This window comes from Glandiceps talaboti, chromosome 8 (assembly GCF_964340395.1).
Source record: "Glandiceps talaboti chromosome 8, keGlaTala1.1, whole genome shotgun sequence".
Classification (NCBI taxonomy): domain Eukaryota; kingdom Metazoa; phylum Hemichordata; class Enteropneusta; family Spengelidae; genus Glandiceps; species Glandiceps talaboti.
The window spans coordinates 6846346-6866555 of record NC_135556.1 but is presented as its reverse complement, the minus strand read 5'-3'; the positions used below and the strand labels follow the sequence as shown (position 1 = coordinate 6866555).

Below are 20210 nucleotides of genomic sequence, written 5' to 3'. Positions count from 1 at the left end.
ACATCCAATGCCTTGTCACCAAAACTTGGACACTTCACCACCCGCGAAGGCCTGGTAACAGTTGATGTCTTGGTTAAACTTGGGATAACAAAAGTACATTCTCTATCCGATATATTACAGTATCTTAAGTCCAAACAACTTAAAGTCTGTCCTCTATCTGAGGAGGTTAGTGCAATTAAAGTTGCAGTCTTAAGAGTGAGTTGCTTCAGGCTTAGACTCCTTGCTGGATGCAGTGACTTTAAATAGTGCAGAACTTTCGCTACACTCCAGGTTGTTGGGTAACGTGGTAAAGGTGGCCTAACACGAAAGAAACCTTTAAATAATCTTGTAATAAGTGGATGTGATCCAACTGGTTCATTATTAATGTGCAAATGTACAGAAGAGATAGCAGATCTGTATCCATTTAAGGTACTATATGCAAGCCTATGTCTATTGAATAACCCAGTAAGGAATTCTACTACCTGAATTACAGGACATGAAATGGGATTGGTATTCTGTTGTACACACCAGCTAGCGAAGCGCTTCCACTTGCTGTCGTAGAGTCTAGAAGTCTTGATGCAGATTGCCTTGATGAGGATCTCAGTAGCCTGCTGTGAAAGTCCAAGACCTCTGTAGTGTGACCGGAGAGTTGCCAAATGGCTAGAGGAGTCAAACTGAACTTGGGTTGATTCCCTGTGTGTGGTTCCCTGAGTAAGTCTGTGCAATCTGGCAGAAGTACCGGGTAGTTGCTGGTTAACTGTAGTAACATTGGATACCACGGTTTCGTTTTCCATACTGGTGCTACAAACAGCGTTCTTGCTCTGTCCTGTTGTATTTTCCTTAGACATTTCAGTATTAGTAGATGTGGTGGAAACATGTACAACTCTTTCTCTGCCCATGAGAGAGAGAATGCGTCGACTGCAAAAGCTTTGGGGTCTAACTTCCATGACACATACAGGGGAAGTTGAGCTGTATTTCGACTTGCGAATAAGTCTATTTCTGGTAGGTGAAACCTGCTGCAAACCTGTCTGAAAAGGTCTGGTCTGAGTTGAAAGTCGTGTTGATCTGTAAATATCCTGGACTGATGGTCTGCTAATGTATTGTCTATTCCTGGTAAGTATTCTACTGCAAGGGTAATATTTTGAGTTTCGCACAATTGCCAAACTTGTAGGGCTACTGCACATAGTTCCCTGGATCTGACTCCCCCCTGGTGATTTAGATAAGCCACTGCTGACGTGTTGTCTAGCTGTACTGTTACGGAGAGGTCTGACCTGTTTTGGACAAATGTCTGTATGGATAGAAGAGCGGCCTTTATTTCCAGAATGTTGATATGTAATTCCTTTTCCTGTAAAGTCCAACGTCCCTGTGTTGCCTGATGACCACATACTGCTCCCCAACCACTGAGTGAGGCATCTGCCTGGATAGTTAAGTCTGGAGGTGGAGGATGTATCAGTCGACCGTTGTGTGTGGAGGCCTGATTTATCCACCACTGAAGATCGGACTTCGACTCCTTTGAAAGGAGTATTGGGATTTCCCAAGAGACTTCTGGAAAAACCTTGTGAACTAACTGACGTTGTAGACTTCGATAATGGCATGCAGCAATGGCCATGGAACCCCTTGCGTTTTCTATTAATCCCAACATTCTTGCTAATTGACGCAAAGAGACTGACTGTCTGTTTAAGAGGTGGGTTGCAAATCCGATAATGGTTTGTAGCTTGTCCTGAGGTAATGAGACTGTCATCAGCTCTGTGTTGTAGGTACGACCTAGATGGGTGAGTACCTGTGTTGGGATTAGATGTGATTTTTTCAAGTTGGGTATGAACCCGAGTCGTTGGAAGAGACCTAGAAGGTAGTTGTTGTTTCTCTGACACAGTTCTCTGGTTTCTGCTACATTGATTATATCGTCTATGAAACTGCTGCAAAGGATTCCCTGTGAACGAGCATGAGCAAGTGGGATTTTCATAACCTTTGTGAATAGCCTTGGTGCTGAAGTGAGCCCGAATGGTAGGCAAGTGTATTGGGAGCGCTGGTCTATCCACTGGAAACAAAGATATTTTTGATGATCTGCATGAATGGGAATCATGAAGTATGCATCTGTGAGATCTACTGACGTCATGAAATAACCCTGGCTTAACAACTGTTCTATGACAGGATGGCTCTCCATTTTGAAAGATATCTTTTTGATGTGTCTGTTCAGTTCTTTGAGGTCTATGATTACCCTGTAATCCCCTGATGGTTTTGGAACAGTGAAAATTCTGGAAACAAACTGACCTGGTTGATGTTTGACTGGAACTATGGCCTGCTTGTGAAGTAAATTTTCTATTTCTGTCTGAATGATTTGATACTGCTTGCTGGATGTTGGGTTGGTAATTGGCTGGATTGACTGAACTGGAGTTGATGTTAACTGAAGTTTGTAACCTTGAATAACCTTTGAAATCCAAGTGTTTTGTGTAATTGTTTTCCAAGTATTTAGGAAATACTGGAGTCTGCCTGCAACTGGTATTGATGACTTTACAAGTTCACTGCTTATTCTGGTTGGAAGAGGTGTAATTACCTTTTCCTTGTGGTCTGCCTGAGCCCTTTTGGTACTTCTTCTTATTGTCTTGGTTGTAGTTGGTGTTTCGTTGATAGTTTTTTCCACCCTTGTAATATCCAGACTGGTTTCCGGTTTGTTTGACTGACCTGTTGTCATTTCTGGAAACGATACGAAAAGCATTGACTGACTTCTTGGAGTCGTTTATGGCCTTTACCAAGTTTCCACCAAAAAATCCCTGTGATGTCGGCTTGGCATCTTGCAATAACTCTTTGTATTCACTACGAAAGAATGGCTTCAATCTTGCCTGACGAACCTCAGCTAGCGCGTAGCTCGCAGTAGTCATAAGATGGATAGCATCTCCAAGTGCCTCTCTAATTGTTGGTACGTGCTGTACCGGGTCAAATTCTGGAGAAATAATAGTTTCCAGGGCTTGAAGAACTGGGCGAATAGACAAGTTAAAGTTCTGATGAACCTTGTAATACGGACGGTCATGGTTACGATAGCTTGACTTGCTAGATTTGATTAGATTCTGTACGGAAGACGGCAATTCCTGTGCCTTGAAGTATGGCTCGAATTGGTCTGGTACCGTGTACTTCTCTTTTAACTGTTGAACTACAGAATACGATAAGGGACGGTCTGCTCTTCTAGAGAACCATTCGGCCGTGGAGGCGTCCATGTTCCAACCCGGAACAGCAGCGTGATAGTCAGGAACTTGAGCATACGCAGACGTGGATTCGTCAAATATAGGCTCGTTCCAGGATGAAACTGTTATAGGCAGAGAAGACGCAACTTCAGAATTACCAGACTTGTCAGAATCACTCACTTCGGACCCGGAATTATCATACTCGGTTTGCACAATACGTCTCTGCTTTGTAGGAATTGGTGCACTTACCCTCGAAGTTTTGTGTTTCCTACCAATACTCAAACTCGGTAACCCTGCCTGTTGAGCGGGCGTACAACTACAAGATGGCGGCCCGCATGTGGAAGCATGTGTTATGCTAATACCGTCGACCTGGTCTTGGTCACTACGTGTACGTGGTCCGCCCGGTGCGCTATCCGACCGCTGCTGGGCTAGAAGTTGAGCGACTTGCGTCGCTATTTGAAGAATTGAATCTGGAGCAGAACTAGTCGAAGGAAAGTCTTCAATAGCTGTAGGTAAAACTTCTTCGGTTTCTGAAACCTCGGAGACGATACTGTTGGTAACGGTATTATTGTCTTCATCAGGGTTGCTAGCAAAAGCCACTGGCGTTGAGTCCCGTCTTACGTTCGGCTGAGTAACAGATACGGACGACTTACAAGACTTCTTGCCTTTTTTCGACTTGCCTTTCCCTGACATAGTAAATGAGGAAGGAACGACCGGTAACACTGTCTGAGATGTTACCGTTACAGCGTGAAGAAAGGTAATGACGTAAGGTAGCCTTTTCAGGCTTTTATAGTACTATGGAAGGACGACACCTAGCGATGAATTAGGGAAAGCTACTGTAGTTACTGTGCAGTAACTGATGAAGACTTACATCATACTCTATCACATGACTATCACATGACTATCACATGACACCCTTATATGGAAATAACCCTGTTCATTATTACATTCCACAATTTTTTAAAGGCCCATGTTAGATTACAATTAGAATTTAGGTGACAAGATTAGTTGCCTGGCAGTTCATCTTGAACAAAAAATTGATCGTATGATGAAAGTTCATCTGTGCAAACGTTCAGTCTAAGTTCATGAACTTAACTTTATTTTGACTTCAGAAAACACTGACAAAGCCATGGTGAATACCTGGCAAAAGCTTTGGTGAGCTACTTGAAAATATTGGCGCAATACGAAGTGAAAGTCATGAACTTCGAAAAATTTGATCCTACACGTATGTACTCTGTATAGCTCCACTGATGAGATATCTCAAACATGAAAACCTGTGACAGAATTATGGGCCTGTAACATTTGGTTTCATTTCTACTAAATTCTAGTGATTACAAGTATGTGGAAAAACATACAAATTAAAGTGTTTTATGAAGGGCAGAAAAGAGTTAGTGGTTTAGTTAAGGGTGGTATTAAAAGTAGGTACAATCTACTCCAGTATCCCAGATATGAACAGATTTATGGCCTCTTTTTTCTGCACTTGAAATGCTAGGGGAACTTGAAATTCATTTGTGAATATGAACTATCATGTACAGAGGTCATAAAACTGTTTTTACTAAACTATGAAATGTAGTACAAGTCTCTTCATTTCCAAAATGATGTGCCAACAAGTGTTATTAATCCAATTCATTTATTTATTTATTTATTCATTTTCCCTCTCTGTAACAAGTTCTGCCTGTAAAATGGTTGCCTGTTGCTGGTTGTACTATGGCAATATTCATGTAGCACGGAAGTGGATGTGGAGTCATGATGGGTGAATAGTTAGCGTGACCGGCTTGGAATCTACAGGTTGCAGGTTCGAGCCCCGTCGCTGCCTGCTGTTTGTTTCTGAGTGGCTAAAGTCCTTGGGCAAGATTTGAACCACGACTGTGCCTCAGTAAACCCAGCTGTATAATTGGGGACCTGGTAGGATGTAGGTTGCAATGTGAAGGCTTTAATCCTATGCGCTGAAATGGCTGCAATGGATTGTATGCTCCCCGGGGAGTTGAGGAAGACTAAAGGGCCGTTGTGCCGTTCTGATCCGAGCCAGGGGTAATAATTGTAAAGCGCTTTGAGCACGGAGTGGGAAAGCGCTATATAAGAAACCAACATTATTATTATTATTAAGTATTAGCAATGATTTGTTTTACTATGGAAAGAACTTGTGACTGAGAATGTGATGTGTTATAAAACATTTACTGCCTGGCCTTATTCAGACACCAGTAGATGTCATGTTATCCCTTGTGCTATTACAACAGCCCTTGGTAGCAGACGTCATATTACCCCTTGTGCTGTTATAACAACCTTTGGTAGTAGACATCATATCATGTCTCTACTAGCACACTCATACCCAAGCTACAAGAAGTGTATAATATCTGTTGCTAAATCATCAAATACTGAAGGGACTATGGTAATCACATGTATGGTTCAATACTTACAAATTCAGTCATCTTGAATGGTTCCTTGTCTTCAAAGTAACTTGGGTTGGGTATTCTTCTAGGGTGCCATTCTCCACTGTAGTCGGGATTGTCAATGAGAGAAGCATGCCATTTACCCTTGTATTCTGGGTTCTTGATCATTGGGGGTTCCCATTCTCCACAGCCAGGATCACATGCTGGATTCTCTGTACAGAACAAACACAACATCTAATGGTTAGTCTATTTATATCTCTAGGTTGTAATTCCATTCATTGAGAAGTATTATGTGTTTAGGGATCTTTTTGGGGATCTAGGATTTCAGCCCCACACTTGTCCACATTTTATAGCAAAAAAGCTGCATCCTTTCATACCTTTCTTACAAGGAAACCAAAATCCTGGAATCTAATGTTGCGAGTGAAAAATTGATGGTTACAGCGAGCTTGTATTGATTTGCTTACTGTAAGTAAGTATAAGCACAATGGGTAATATGATGTCCACTGTATTGCACAGTGCAATTATGAACCAGTTTTTAGTGTTTTCATGTTAGTTGGGACTGGAGTGTACGTACTGTCTGAACAGAACAGAACAAAGCTAATCAAAGACCTGTACAATCTTCATCTGCTAATATGGAATATATCCTTTGCCCATTAATTCCTTTATATGATATGAAACTAAAATATGGGCAGATTCATTCACTCCCTTATATGGACCTAAAATATGTGCAGATTCATTCATTCCCTTATATGGACCTAAAATATGTGCAGATTCATTCATTCCTTATATGGACCTAAAATATGTGCAGATTCATTCATTCCCTTATATGGACCTAAAATATGTGCAGATTCATTCATTCCCTTATATGGACCTAAAATATGTGCAGATTCACTCATTCCCTTATATGGGTCTAAAATATGCGCAGATTCATTCATTCGATTAAATGGGTCTAAAATATGGGCAGATTCACTCATTCCCTTATATGGATGTAAAATATGGGCAGATTATGATGCATTCTAGTATACATGTGCATGATGTACATAAACATAATCTTCCAAAACTTTTTGATGAAAACCCCCCAGATTTTGAAAGAAATTCTATCAGGAATACAAAAACCATTATCAACTAATTTGTTCCAAGTGGGTGACTTTTAAAAAAGCACTTCACACAAATGCTTTAAGCTTCTGTACACCAGCTCTGTTTTTATCAAGTGTGTCAAATTTTTGTACATCAATCAATTTTACATGAAAGATATCTGTCAGTATATTTATCTTTTAAGTTAATAAATACTAGCAAAGTTGTCAAACAGGTCAAGGGTGAAATTTTCGCTTAAGACTTATCTTCACCTATTTCGCTGGATGACAAGAATGCAAAAATAAGTAGTGACTAAAATGCCATCTTATACATGAACACAATGTACCAGTCTGGTAATTAGTAAAAATTAGTCTTTGAGAACTTGCTGAAGACCGTAAAAATGCAAAATTTTCTAGTACTGAAAATATCTAGGTTTACAATATTGACACAACACACATGAAGTCTTTTGTACAAGGGCATGTTCTTCTGTAAGGCCTAATCTCCCTGTAAATTAAGGCCTAATCTCCCTGTAAATTAAGGCCTAATCTCCGGTTAATAGGGATAGGATTAAGATTACACTTATTATGTTAGCTGACTGATGTAAAAGTAAACACTCATACAGTGCCTATGAAACTGTCATGCTAAGAGAGTTTTTTTTGCATTTTGGGGGACTAAATTTGTGAAAAGTTGGCTTGTAAGGTAGGAAAGTGTTGAGGCATTCTACCAAAAACGGTCAATCACACTCCAAACAATGTTTATTCTGTCAACATCATAACTGTATGTGTGCTAACTTATCAACACCCTAACGGTAAACCAACTTAAGTGTCTCTGACATTTCAAACTGCCGTACTGTGACAGAGTCATCATAAGAGCTAACACATTCATTTACTGACACAAAAAATATTGCATTGAAGTGGATACAAAAGATGTTGAGAATGAGTCAGACACCCAAGGATTATGCAAAAATCACCTTTAAATTATATGACATGTGTGAATTGCTTCTTTACTGTAAATAATGCATTATTTGACTGGAATTTAAATACCTTCAAAATTACATCGAAATAGACATGAAACTATTCAAATCATCTGTTTTCCCTTTCTGTTATTGAATACATTTGTCAAATCCAGTATAAACCCCTAGTAACAGACATGGAGACTTGATTTGATTAAGAACTTAGAAGACACTTACCAATCTTTGGTGCTTCCCATTCACCATCCATCTCATCATCCCTGTAAAAGGTCATTGCATAAATTAAAATTTTATGAATCATATTTTGTAAAACCGGCTTACAATACTACATCCCTGATAATGTGTGTTACACACACACATACACAAACATGCACACATACAATATATATTTTAATTTATATATATAAACATGTGCAGTATACACATAAACATGCAGTTACATGTTCAGACATACATATGCAAACACATCCACACAAATGCTTACACATAAAAACACCCTCATTCTCATAAACACACAAAAAAACACTGAATGAACACATACTCACACTACATCAATACCCCCCCCCCAAAAAAAACCCACAAAAACCCAAAAACCCAAAAAACAAACAAACAAACAAACAAACAAACAAACAAACAAACAAATAAATAAATAAGGCTAATGTCTCACCAGTCCTCTGGCATTTCTGAATCAGGGTCATCTATAAGTTCTGGTTCGTCATCCAACCAACCGTCTGGCTTTACTGCATCTGGATCTTGTATTTCTCTGGGTGCATCTTCATCCCAATCTTCTGGTTTAGATGCATCTGGATCGGGAATCCTAACAGACAAGAAAGAGATCAGAATCAAATGCGTTACTAACGACAACAACAACATGAATGATGGACTTACAGTACCCTGTCATGCACAAGTACCAATGTACCATACTCACGGTATTTGTCAGAGTGTTTTGTGGTTTTATCCGTAACCATATTTTATTGAACAAAGCAAATGAAAAGTAGCCGAAAACAACATGCTTGGGTTCAAATATCCGGAGAGTACACATGCCTGCACTCACACATTGTTGGATTCTGACATCATATTATTTTTTATCCAAAACAGCAAATTTCATCAAACTATAATTATGCATTCATGTTATGTCATACAATGTACATATAGAATAGAATGCTCATTTGATTACAGATAATGTTTTCTGTATTGCACTGCAAGGTAAATATAATTCCTGTAGTTTCCACTGAGGTAAGTACTCTCTGCTATATATGTAATACTTCATATTCCCATTTTTTTCAGTAAAGTACCAATTTGTGGACACAGTGATACACCCCCCCCCCCCCAACTGTGATCACTGTATAAGTACAATCCTTACAGCATATAAACACAACAATATTCAATAACTTTGCTACAGTATTGATGGCACAGTACATCACAAAGTAAAGTAAAGTTGTCTTACTTTTTCCTGTCGTCCCAATCATTTGGTTTTTTGTCATTTGGATCATCAATCTCTGCAGGAGGATTTACAGCAGGTCTGCATGTAAAAATATCATGGTATATTAGGTTTTAAACATGAATATACCAATAGTTTGTTAGTGAACATACTGGACACTTGTATTCCAGGTCTTACAATTGTACTAGAGAGAGGGGTCATACAGCGAGAGAGAGAGGGGTCATACAGAGAGAGAGAGAGAGAGAGAGAGAGAGAGAGAGAGAGAGAGAGAGAGAGAGAGAGAGAGAGAGAGAGAGAGAGAGAGAGAGAGAGAGAGAGAGAGAGGGAGAGAGAGGGGGGGGGGAGAGAGCGAGAGCGAGAGAGGGAGAGGGAGAGAGAGCGAGCGAGAGAGAGAGAGAGAGAGAGAGAGAGAGAGAGAGAGAGAGAGAGAGAGAGAGAGAGGGAGAGAGAGAGACAGAGAGCAAGAGCGACAGAGACAGAGACAGAGACAGAGAGAGAGAGAGAGAGCTTTCATCCAGATAAATACAATATCAAGCTTTACTCTGGTGACTCACATTTTCAAATTATTACACGTGTTCTGTGGATTTCTGATTAGTTGATAAAGTTTGACATGACTAACAATATCAATCTCAAGGAATTGTGTTTGAGTTTTTGCAGTGGGTAAAGTTTGTTATCTACATGTAGTCTTAGCATATCTGATATTTGACAAACAGCTGATATACACTATTTGAGGTACTCACGTGACATCTTCCAACAAACTACCAGAATTCACACTAGACTGGTCAACAAAGATTTCAAAAGTGTTGTCTGGTCTTAGAACTGTAACAGGACCATAAACAATGATATTAGATTGTGAGTGGTAGCTAGTCAAAGGCTGTGAGTGGTAGCCAGTGAAATGCAATCTTGTTATTTGTTTACATCCGCTATTTCTTACACACCTTTAGGGGATACTGTTCAAATCATAAAACATGAAAATGAACCAAACTGACTGAAAATGCTATCAACTTTGACCCCCCAAAAATGGCAGAAGTATTATGGCTTTTCAGAGAAGGCAACAGTACTCAACAACAGTACTAAACTTTCAAACAGCGCTCCCTCTGGCCAAACAAGGTAATACTTTTGTCTTTCTAGAACATACCATAACATTGTATTTTAACATATCAGTGACATAAAATAGTGTGAGGCATGGATCAACAAAGGAGATAGCCATTACACATAATATTCCTCTTTCGGTAAAAAAAAACATCAATACTTGTCAAAAACAACTAACATTTTCATATTACCAGAACTACTACATGATCCACAAACGAGTTACACAAGAAAATTTGCAAGTTTAATAAGACGACTCACTTACCTAAAGTATAAAGATGTGTTTTCTTATCTGTAAACATTTTAGATATATCACCGGTAGGTTTCTTGGCATGTTTCTCCTGTAAACAGACACAATAAAGGTGTTGAGGTCAAAGGTTAAATCTCAACATATGTAAATGTCTACCTTTTTTATATGTTCATCAACATTATATTTTTGAGTTCCGATCTGATTAATGTTTTTCGTAATATTCCTTTGAGTTCCTTCACTGAAGTGGCACAAGCTTAGTTTATAAGCTTTTTACTCAAGTGAAAATATTCACGCAAAACATTTTAAAGACTAATTCAGTATAATGTTATTGTCAATGCACACTTTCTATGACATCACATTTGTCTCCTGGCAATATTAGAACAGTTGATCGCATAGTAGGGATTATTTCCTCAACATTTTTATACATAAAATAAATTACGTCATTGGATCATTTATAAGTTATATCGTACTAACCTGTTTGAGTTCAGTCACTTGCAAATCATGATTAGTATGTATGCTTCAGGAAGTAGAACATACCGTGAGCACATTTTGAATGTGTACCAAAAACCATACACCCCAAAATATATTAATTCAGCTTGTACCACTTTGATAGAATGATTCTCTCCCTCAACACCATGGATGTTAAGGCGAATGTTACTGTATGAAATGCTAAGAGTCTATGGACCTGGAAATGACTGGATTTGTCCAGTATCTATGAATTAGTACAACACACCCATCAGGTATGTGGTCCCCTTACCTCAAATTCTCCTGTAACTGGATTCTTGTGTCTAAAGATGAAATGGAGCTACAAGAGACGTAAAGATAAGTCAAGATTAACAACCATGATTTAGTTTTTAGAAATTCTTGTATGTTTTGATAAATCTATCATATCTGAGATGAAACCAGTACCAGATTTTAGTTTTTCACTATTTCAGATCACTCCTTAATTCTTCTATTCCTTCAAGTAATGTGCTTTGCCTCTGTGTGTGAGTGTATGTGTGTATGTATGTATGTATGTATGTATGTATGTATGTATGTATGTATGTACGTACGTACGTACGTACGTACGTACGTACGTACGTATGTATGTGTGTATGTATGTGTGTGTGTATGTATGTATGCATGTGTGTGTGTCTGTATGTATGTATGTATGTATGCATGTGTGTGTGTGTGTGTGTGTGTGTGTGTGTGTGCATATGTGTGTACACATATTAAATGTACGCAGTAGTATTTGACACAAGTACGTATGTTTATAAAGAGTCTACATGCATGAAACATATCTGCTGACTAGTCATCTGCACAGCATCACTAAAGCATAACAATAAATATCACATTATGGTTATATTAGTAATAACAGTCTTGTAGCAGTAGCTCAGTTTAAGTCTTAGAAACAAAGTGAGGTATTCAACCTACCTTGGAATCTTGTCCACATTTGTCTGGTCCAAACATTATGGTATATGGTGTTTTATCATGGAACTCACTCTATAAAGGAAAGATAGTACATGTAAGAATTCAGTGTAGCCACTGGACATGGCCAGAGTAACCATTGTACAATCTCTCTATTACTGGTTCAGATAACTTGACAATGTATGATCTTTGAGGACTCGATTCTTTAACTCTCCTATTGACAAGTTCTAATGCTTGACGTTTAGTCACGGTGGTGGTGTATGGCTTTCCATGCTCTATTTTCCCTAGGGCAATATTCAAGTAGTACAGAAGTCTTATCTTGCCTCAACTATGGTACGAATATGTGCCTGAAAATGTGATGTGTTAAAAACAACTTATTGCCTTGCCTTATTTGGGCACTAGTAGACATCATGTTACCTCTCGTGCTGTTACATAGTAACTAACTCCCTGTACTTGCTACATAACAGCCCTCAGGATAATAGACGTCAACTAGTGGCTTCATAGCCAGGCAATAAGTGTAAAAATAAATAAATAATAAATAATCTTTATTTATACTGGATAGCTCTTTAAGTATATAAACACTTGTCTCCCAAGAAGTCCAGTGAGGGCCATCCCTCACGGGTTCAGTGTTAACACAGGAGGAAACCGGAGTACCCGGGGAAACCTACGTTGTTCGGTAGAGTCAAACTGAACAACACTTTCTTACTTAAAGTTACAGCGTGGTAAATTTAATCAAACCCTGAATGGGTTCAAACCCTGACCGCAGTGGTATGAGGCAAGTGGTTAATTACTCAGACACCGACAACCCATTTATTACATATGCATAAAGTGTACCAGTGTGAATCATTATTATATTTATGGTACAAGATTAGCTCACATGTCCAAAACTGAGATACAAGATTAGAACCAGCAGTGACTACTTACAAGTTTGACTTTACTGCCAGACAACAACTTGATGTAAGCGCCACCACAATCCTGACCATTCTGGAATTTCACTTCATACTGTACAACCAATGAATCATCATCAAATACAAATGGTTTATCTAGAGATGCACTGATAGCATGATGCTTGGCACGGCTCTGTTGACAAAGAAAGGTAGAGTAAGTTGGATGTTGAATATCGTATTTCCTTGCGTTAGCGCTCTTACACGGGCAAGTGCCCAGTGCTTTGGTTCAGACAATGTCTATTTTTTAGAATAGTTGCGGTAAACTGCCCATCCCCACCCTCCCTCCTGACCATGTATTTGTTCATTAAGGAAGACTGACAAGACCACAATAACGGATAAATTGATAAATAGTAGACATGGTTTTAGCCTCAACAAAAATAGGAAACGCGGTTAACTGCCCATCCACCAGTTGAGGGTGTGTGCGAGTTAAATCCTCCCAGGGTGCTAACCTGCGTCAGTACAGTATTTCAAAAGTAGGTGAAAATCCTTTTTGTTGCTAAAGTATAAATACAAGTTAATCTCTACGTAATTTCTAAACAATCCAGTCTCGATTTGATATAAATACAAATCCAAGAAGGATAAAAGTATTTAACTTCTAATTTACACTTGTGTGTAGTCATGTCTCTGACTCGCACACAATTTCTCATGTAGCTATGGTGGGTAGGTCAGTTATTTCCATGTTTACTTGACTGACACTGGACTCATCCAGCATAATCAAATATCAAGTCTTTCTTTAATGGAACATACCTCCATTTATCCCAGAGGAGGGTTACAGAAATACATAAGAACGAATAAAGGCAGTCACATGAACCAAAAGCACAAAACAGCTGAGAAATAAATATACATAAAGACTAAAATGCAAAACAAAAAGAAAATCAAATACTGTCCCTAATCCTGAAGCAATCTATTATGAATTTTGCAATTGTCACTATAATTTGAAGAGTTTGGATAGTCTTCACTAAATAGAGGAATGCAAGTCATTCCTTCAAAGAAGTGAAGATACACAAAGAACTCAGATGTAGTGAGAATCATTACAAGTACAAGCTAGGTGAGGGACTGGTAGAGTTACATTAACTCTGTGTATTATACCCGATACTCTGTGTATACTCTGGTCTTTCTATGTCATGAAAACACATGTCTTTGTCATACAGGATGTACCCACATGTATCTACGTCATTGATTCTGCTGTGCTCGAAAAAAAAAGACCGCTCAAAATTGCAAAAAAAAATTGGGGAATAACATCGAATTGCTACATATTGTACACTGGTTAAGCAACAGATGATTCAACGCTTCCAATCACTAGTACTGTTTGTGTAGCTCACCTTCAAAACCAGACCCAAGTCTCCATCTAATGGTTGTTTCTCTGGTTCTTCAAGTTCCCACTTGCCATCATACTTGGCAATATCTTCATCTACATCATCCTTTTTAGCTTTGGATACTGTCCACCTATTACAAAATATGATGTTTTCTTATTAGTCAGGATAGAATATATACTTATTGGGGTTCAATTGAGCATGCAGTGTTATCTTGAAAGAGATGAAGAACTACAGGATACATTTGTATCATAATCTGTCAGATATGCCATGTCAAGACACAATTAATAAGTGTTATTACATATGTACCACTGTATCAGTGACTACTTGCACTGTTGTGCACACATACATGTACTAGTGGTATTTGCACTGCACTGCATTACCAAAAACACTATTGCACACCTGCATGCAAATGATATGCAAATGAGGATGCAATCATTTGTTGTACACAAACACACATGATCACACAGTAATCATTTTTACGGAAATTTACTGTTTCAGATAATCATATGTAATAATAACAGAACAGAATAACAGAACAGCAGAGAACATGGCAAGCACTTGTGCAAATATCCCTGAGCACGCCACACTTGCACTTGCATGTCATGGGGTTATTGGCTAATATCGGCCTTCAATCTTTCGCAAAGGGAAGACCAGAAGACACAGGATATCTTACAGTCTGATATGCGATATTCCAGTTACCAAAATTCTGACCACTATGTACATAATGATCACAAGAGTGTGTTGATGATATAACAATTATTGATGCAGAGAACAAAATGTGTGTGAAAGACATTGTGTTCCTAAAAGAGCATCACTCGTTCACTGAACAGATTAGGTCATATTTTGATTACTTGTAGTTGCTTATAAAACAGTAAAGTGAGAAAAACACATAAATGAGTGGTAATTTCATGTCTATATTTTACATTACAATATTCAGCTATTCCGACCCCACACTTCCAGCTTGAAAATGACTCACAAACAGCACTCCTAGTGGCCAAATCATGAAATGTTTTATCTCTCTGATGTAAATTGGAACAATACGATGTATGATGATGGTTGCATTGCAATGAAATATCCACAGATTTCACAATCTGGTTAGTATCTACTGTACAGTTATTTCATGCAATGCAATTATGTGGCTATAACTTTTGGAATATCACACAGATTTATATCTTTCATCTCAGAAGGATTTTATATATATCAAATAATTACTTCCCAAAATCACTATATAAAAAATGCTCATGCATGGTACACATTACACTAGATTGACGGAACCTTCCATGATGAGTTCATAGTCTGGCATACATAAAGCCTAACATATGGCCTAACAAAAATAGTTGTGTGGTTTCAATTACGCTCAATGAGAATAGGTGAGGTAGGTAGATTTTTATTTCATTTTTTTTTTAAATATATTTTTTTTCCAAATGTGGGTGTGGGTCTATACTATAGTTCAGGTTTTCCGTTGTTTTCCATATGGTCTCTGTGTTATTGGTTTCTTCTCATTAGATGTACAACCATTACAGATTGGAAGAACAGTTTTATATTGTCTTTTTAAGTTGATGTCAGTTTCTGTATCCACTATTTCTTGCAAGACTTCATAATTTTCGTGATTTTATTATTTTTTTCTCAAATACGTAAAAAAAAAGTTTAGAGTCAGCATGAAAAATTAGGTGGGGTCGGGTTACCGGAACCAAACAATTATTTTTATTAGGCCTCACACAGAATCATAAAAAGTGACAAATATAAACACAGATTGTGGATTTACTTCAGCTTTTATGGGTGCAGTCCATAAAACTGAACACTACGCAGTAGTACACAAACTGAACAGAAGGATAGTATGTACAGAATACATGATGCCTGTGGCTAGTCTGTAATATACAGACATTCGTGCCACACTCAGTCAGCACTCATCAGTTAAGAAGCCTGATAGGACTGAACAACACAACGTATCTTCGGCCTAATAAAAACAATTGTGTGGTTCTGGTTACACTCAATTTTAGAATTGGTTGGGAAGGTAGATTTTTCATTTCATATTATTATAGTTTTTTTTTCTGTTTGAGTGTCTAGTTCAGGTTTTCCATTCTTTTTCAAATGGTCTCTGTGTTATTTAATTCTTCCTATCAGATGTACAAATGTACATGTACAACCATTACAGATTGGAAAAACAGTTTTATATTGTCGTTTGTTAGTTGATGTCAGTTTCCGCATCCACTACTTCTGGCAACACTTCACAATTTTTGCGATTTTATTAATTTTTTTCTCGAATAAGTAAAAAAACGTTTAGGGTCGGCAGTGAAAATCTAGGTGGGGTCGGGTAACCAGAACCAAACAATTTTTTTTTCCTAGGTCTCACAGTCTAGCCTGTGGCAAGCCAGCTTGTGGCTTACCGAGATAGACTCAAACAAGTGCTGCAATATGTTGATATTATTACAGGATGCTGATGTAATTACATTCACAGTAGAGCAGAGTTTTTGTCAGATGACGCCACATTCAATTGTATTGTTGTTATTATCACTTGGGGAGGCTACATCTGTTTTTTAATTTTTTAATTTTTTTATAATCTTTTTATTTACAACACAGAGGGTGCTTGTTTACCTTCTCTCATAGTCATCCATGGTGAGGAAAGCTTCTCGGAAATGAGCTGGTCCTGATACTTCCGGTGGTGTAAACACATTTTTTGCTGTTTTTTCTGGTTCATCATCTGCACTGATGACACTAAAACTGAGTGCAGCTACCACTACAAACAGTAAAGTCACTCTCTCCATGGTGGCGTCAGTTCTCACAAGAATACCTTGAACACTTTACTTCTATGGATAGAAAATTGAATAAGGCATTATTCATTTCACCAGATACAACAAGACGAGTGTGTATGTGTCAAAGAGAGAAATTATCTGGAGAAGGCCATCAAAATAGTTCTGTCTGGACTAGCCTACCTGTAGACTTGAGAACGACTATTGCTACACTATTCTGCCATCCGAACTAACATTTTGAATTTTTTGAATTTTCGCTCCCATTCTCAAATGGAACGTAAATTCAAAAAATTCAAAAAATGTCAGTTAGGATAGCGAACTTGTGTAAACAGCGATAGCTCTTGAAGTTTACAGGTAGGCTAAGTCTAGTCTGCGAGTGTGACTCTAACATATATACACATAACACATGAAACAAAATATGTAATCACCAGCACCAGGAGATCAAGATCATCATCATCACATGTATGTACACTTCTGGACAAGAGAAGCCCTTGTTTCAACGAAAATACAGAATAAATTTTGCAAAAAAAGTGCAGCATTGGTTAATCCTTCTAACGAAGCTTAGAAGCTCCAATTTTAGCAATCATTATTTGAAACAGAAGTTTGATAGAAAGCATGGTACCAGTAAGTTGTAACATAGTTATATGGTATATGGTAATTTCACTGTAAAAAAATGGGAAAAAGTTGACTCTATTCGTCAACACTGCAAGCAAATTGAGAGGAACAACACATGCACAACTACTATATCTAATCTGTAAATCATGTGAAATTCTAGGCAATGATACCAATCCATGCCTACTTCAAAAAACATCCCTCTAGTTGTATTTTCAGGTTGCGAAAAGCAAACAGAAACTTTCACAAAAACAACTCCTTTATTAACCTCCTTTCAGTTTCAAACCATGTCGCAAGATGTATTGGTCTTTCAGTGAGTGACTATTCTTTCAATGTGTGTCTAATGAAAGTTCTTATTGGACGCGCAATATCTCTTTTAACATGTCTAGTGTACAAAATATGAATTTCCATTTACTAAATAACATGGACAACAAAATATCTCAAATGTATTTCAATAATTTGATGATCATTTGCAGAATTTTCATAGAATATTTTGTATGAATAGATGTGTATAAAATGTTCATATTGTCATTTTACGTTTCAATTATTAGCAGGACGATGAGTAAGTGGACAGAACACTAATATGATACAATGGGTCTATACAAACTTAACAAAGTGATGTACATGTATTTGCATACATATTACTAGTTTTAGTTCGGCTATGGTGTAAAGTCTGCTTCCTTGAAAACCTTATAATGTTGGATAGTTCAAGTAGTACATGCTGAGTTTATAAACCTTTTACTAAAGTGAAAATATGTTCATAAAATCGAGGTTAAAATTATAAGTTATTATTTTACAGTATGATATCAATATTGACACATGTCTTCTATGACATTACAATTGCCTTCTGGCATTGTTAGAAGCTGATTGCCTAAAGTATGGATTCCTCAAATTTGATAGTTACAAAAAAATTACATCATCAATCATTTATATGCTGGGCCCATATGTTATATATGTTAATACCAGATTTGAGTTCAGTCAATTTGCAAGTGATAGATACATCTGCTTCAGTAAGTAGAATACTACTGAGTGACTTAAATACACAGTATAAATCTCGACCCAAAACATATAAACTTAGTTTGGATACCAATGTGGTCTCTAACTAAACATATCTGGTCAAAGTCCCTCAATCAGCACAAAAAGTTGCTCATCCAATCAGTGAATCACAACTGTTAAAGTGACATAAAAAGTATATAAGTAGCATCCTGAGCTGACAAATATACCATATTTGGACATTACATAACTGCCCCAATAAACACTAACTTTATGAGGAACTGTGTTATTGGTTAGAATTTTGTGACCGATTAACAAAGACATGACTGTGTGGGTGGCTATGGATGAATTTTAAAGTACATTTCATGCATCCCAGGACATCTAGTATATTAACTTTGACTAGACTGTGAGTGAAGGTGTAAACCATAACAATACCATATAGGAGCTACTTCAACTTGGTGTAAATCATAATGGTACTGTAAAGGAACAAGACTAGTATAATACTAAACTCAGTTTGACTTTGTGCCCCTTTCATAGCCGATACATTATAGAGTCTGCATGAAAACTATTTTTTTTAAATCCTCTTTTTTTGCCAGGTAAAAAGATAACAATGGCACAATTTTGTTTTTCCCTGATAACTAATTGTATATAGACAGAGAGTAGAGAGGTAAAGTCGATTTCTCTGGTGTCCATGTGAGTTGTGGTATAATATTATAACTCAAATACAAAGACATTATGAATATTTGAAGCAATAGAATATAGGCCACAACAGAAACATTAATACTCGAAACATTAACGATATAATCAAAGACGAGACAGGAAAAGTTACAAATGTGATTTTCTGCTAGACAATGATATAAATATGGTACATGATGACACAAAGATTGGAACACTTTGAAATAGAATAACAAACTGTAATTATGTTATGTTATATGGCCTTTCAAAGCAAATTTATCAATTTATGTATGCATTTGATGGCTAAGTAATAAGTGATCCTCACCCATTTGATTCAAAGTTTCTAATTGGTATATATTAATTTTTGATGAATATATGTATATATTCATTATTGTTTCCTTAATTTTTTTTATCATCATTTTGTTGAATTTTCATTTTTAATTCTTTTCTTTTTTTTAATGTTTCACATCGGGGTTGTTACAGAAATACGTGTATCACATTAGCTTATAAAAAACGGTGACGTTAATTTCTAAAGCATAAAAACCACGCCTTTGGACAGTTAGGGTTTAAATGTGGGTTTTTTAAATATTAAATTACACGGTGATTTGGACCTATGCTACGGCATGTAAGGACAGGCATGATCAGATACGACCATGCTTTCATTCACCTCGCTGCCGTTGTCTCACTTAGACAAACCACTCGGCCGCTTTAACCGTAGGAAAAATTTATAAAACAATTGGACAATTTACGAAATGGTAGATAATCATAATGGTACTCAATTAAATAAAACTACTAGCACACGCAGTTACCTTGCAATCAGCTCACGCTTACCTTGAGTCGATGCTCGAACATGAAATTCTGGAACCGGCACCTGACTGAAATCGTCGGGTCACCAAACAACGTGGAGGCTTCTCACTGGTGAATCCTGGCACTGAACATAGTCAGGTAGTTGTAACCTGTATTTTCGTCAAATATATTTATTCTTCAAATTGTAAGATTATTGTTTATTTTAATAATAGTTATATGTGATTAATTAAATTAAATACTTCATTTTATCATTTTCTGAAATTTATGGCCGATTTTAGATATGAAGACGAACATTTAGTACTGACGAACAGGTAACTTGAAGTTTCAGCAC

General features: G+C 37.3%; 1 protein-coding gene across 2 annotated transcripts in view; it reads right to left on the bottom strand.

Moving 5' to 3' along the window:
• LOC144439100 (calnexin-like) overlaps positions 1-19987 on the bottom strand; it is a 28145-nt gene extending 8158 nt beyond the window's left edge. The window contains exons 1-12 of one of the 2 annotated variants that reach the window (XM_078128363.1): positions 19904-19987; positions 16638-16849; positions 14049-14172; positions 12704-12859; positions 11786-11854; positions 11130-11177; positions 10388-10463; positions 9774-9852; positions 9040-9114; positions 8260-8409; positions 7812-7852; positions 5576-5760 (exon numbers count right to left, since the gene is read on the bottom strand). In XM_078128363.1, the coding sequence (XP_077984489.1) occupies positions 5576-5760; positions 7812-7852; positions 8260-8409; positions 9040-9114; positions 9774-9852; positions 10388-10463; positions 11130-11177; positions 11786-11854; positions 12704-12859; positions 14049-14172; positions 16638-16807 (1173 nt within the window). In that variant the 5' untranslated portion in view covers positions 16808-16849; positions 19904-19987. Of the gene's footprint in view, positions 1-5575; positions 5761-7811; positions 7853-8259; positions 8410-9039; positions 9115-9773; positions 9853-10387; positions 10464-11129; positions 11178-11785; positions 11855-12703; positions 12860-14048; positions 14173-16637; positions 16850-19881 lie in introns of both variants that reach the window. The other variant, XM_078128364.1, reaches the window with a different exon arrangement.
• Positions 19988-20210: the final 223 nt, after the last annotated feature.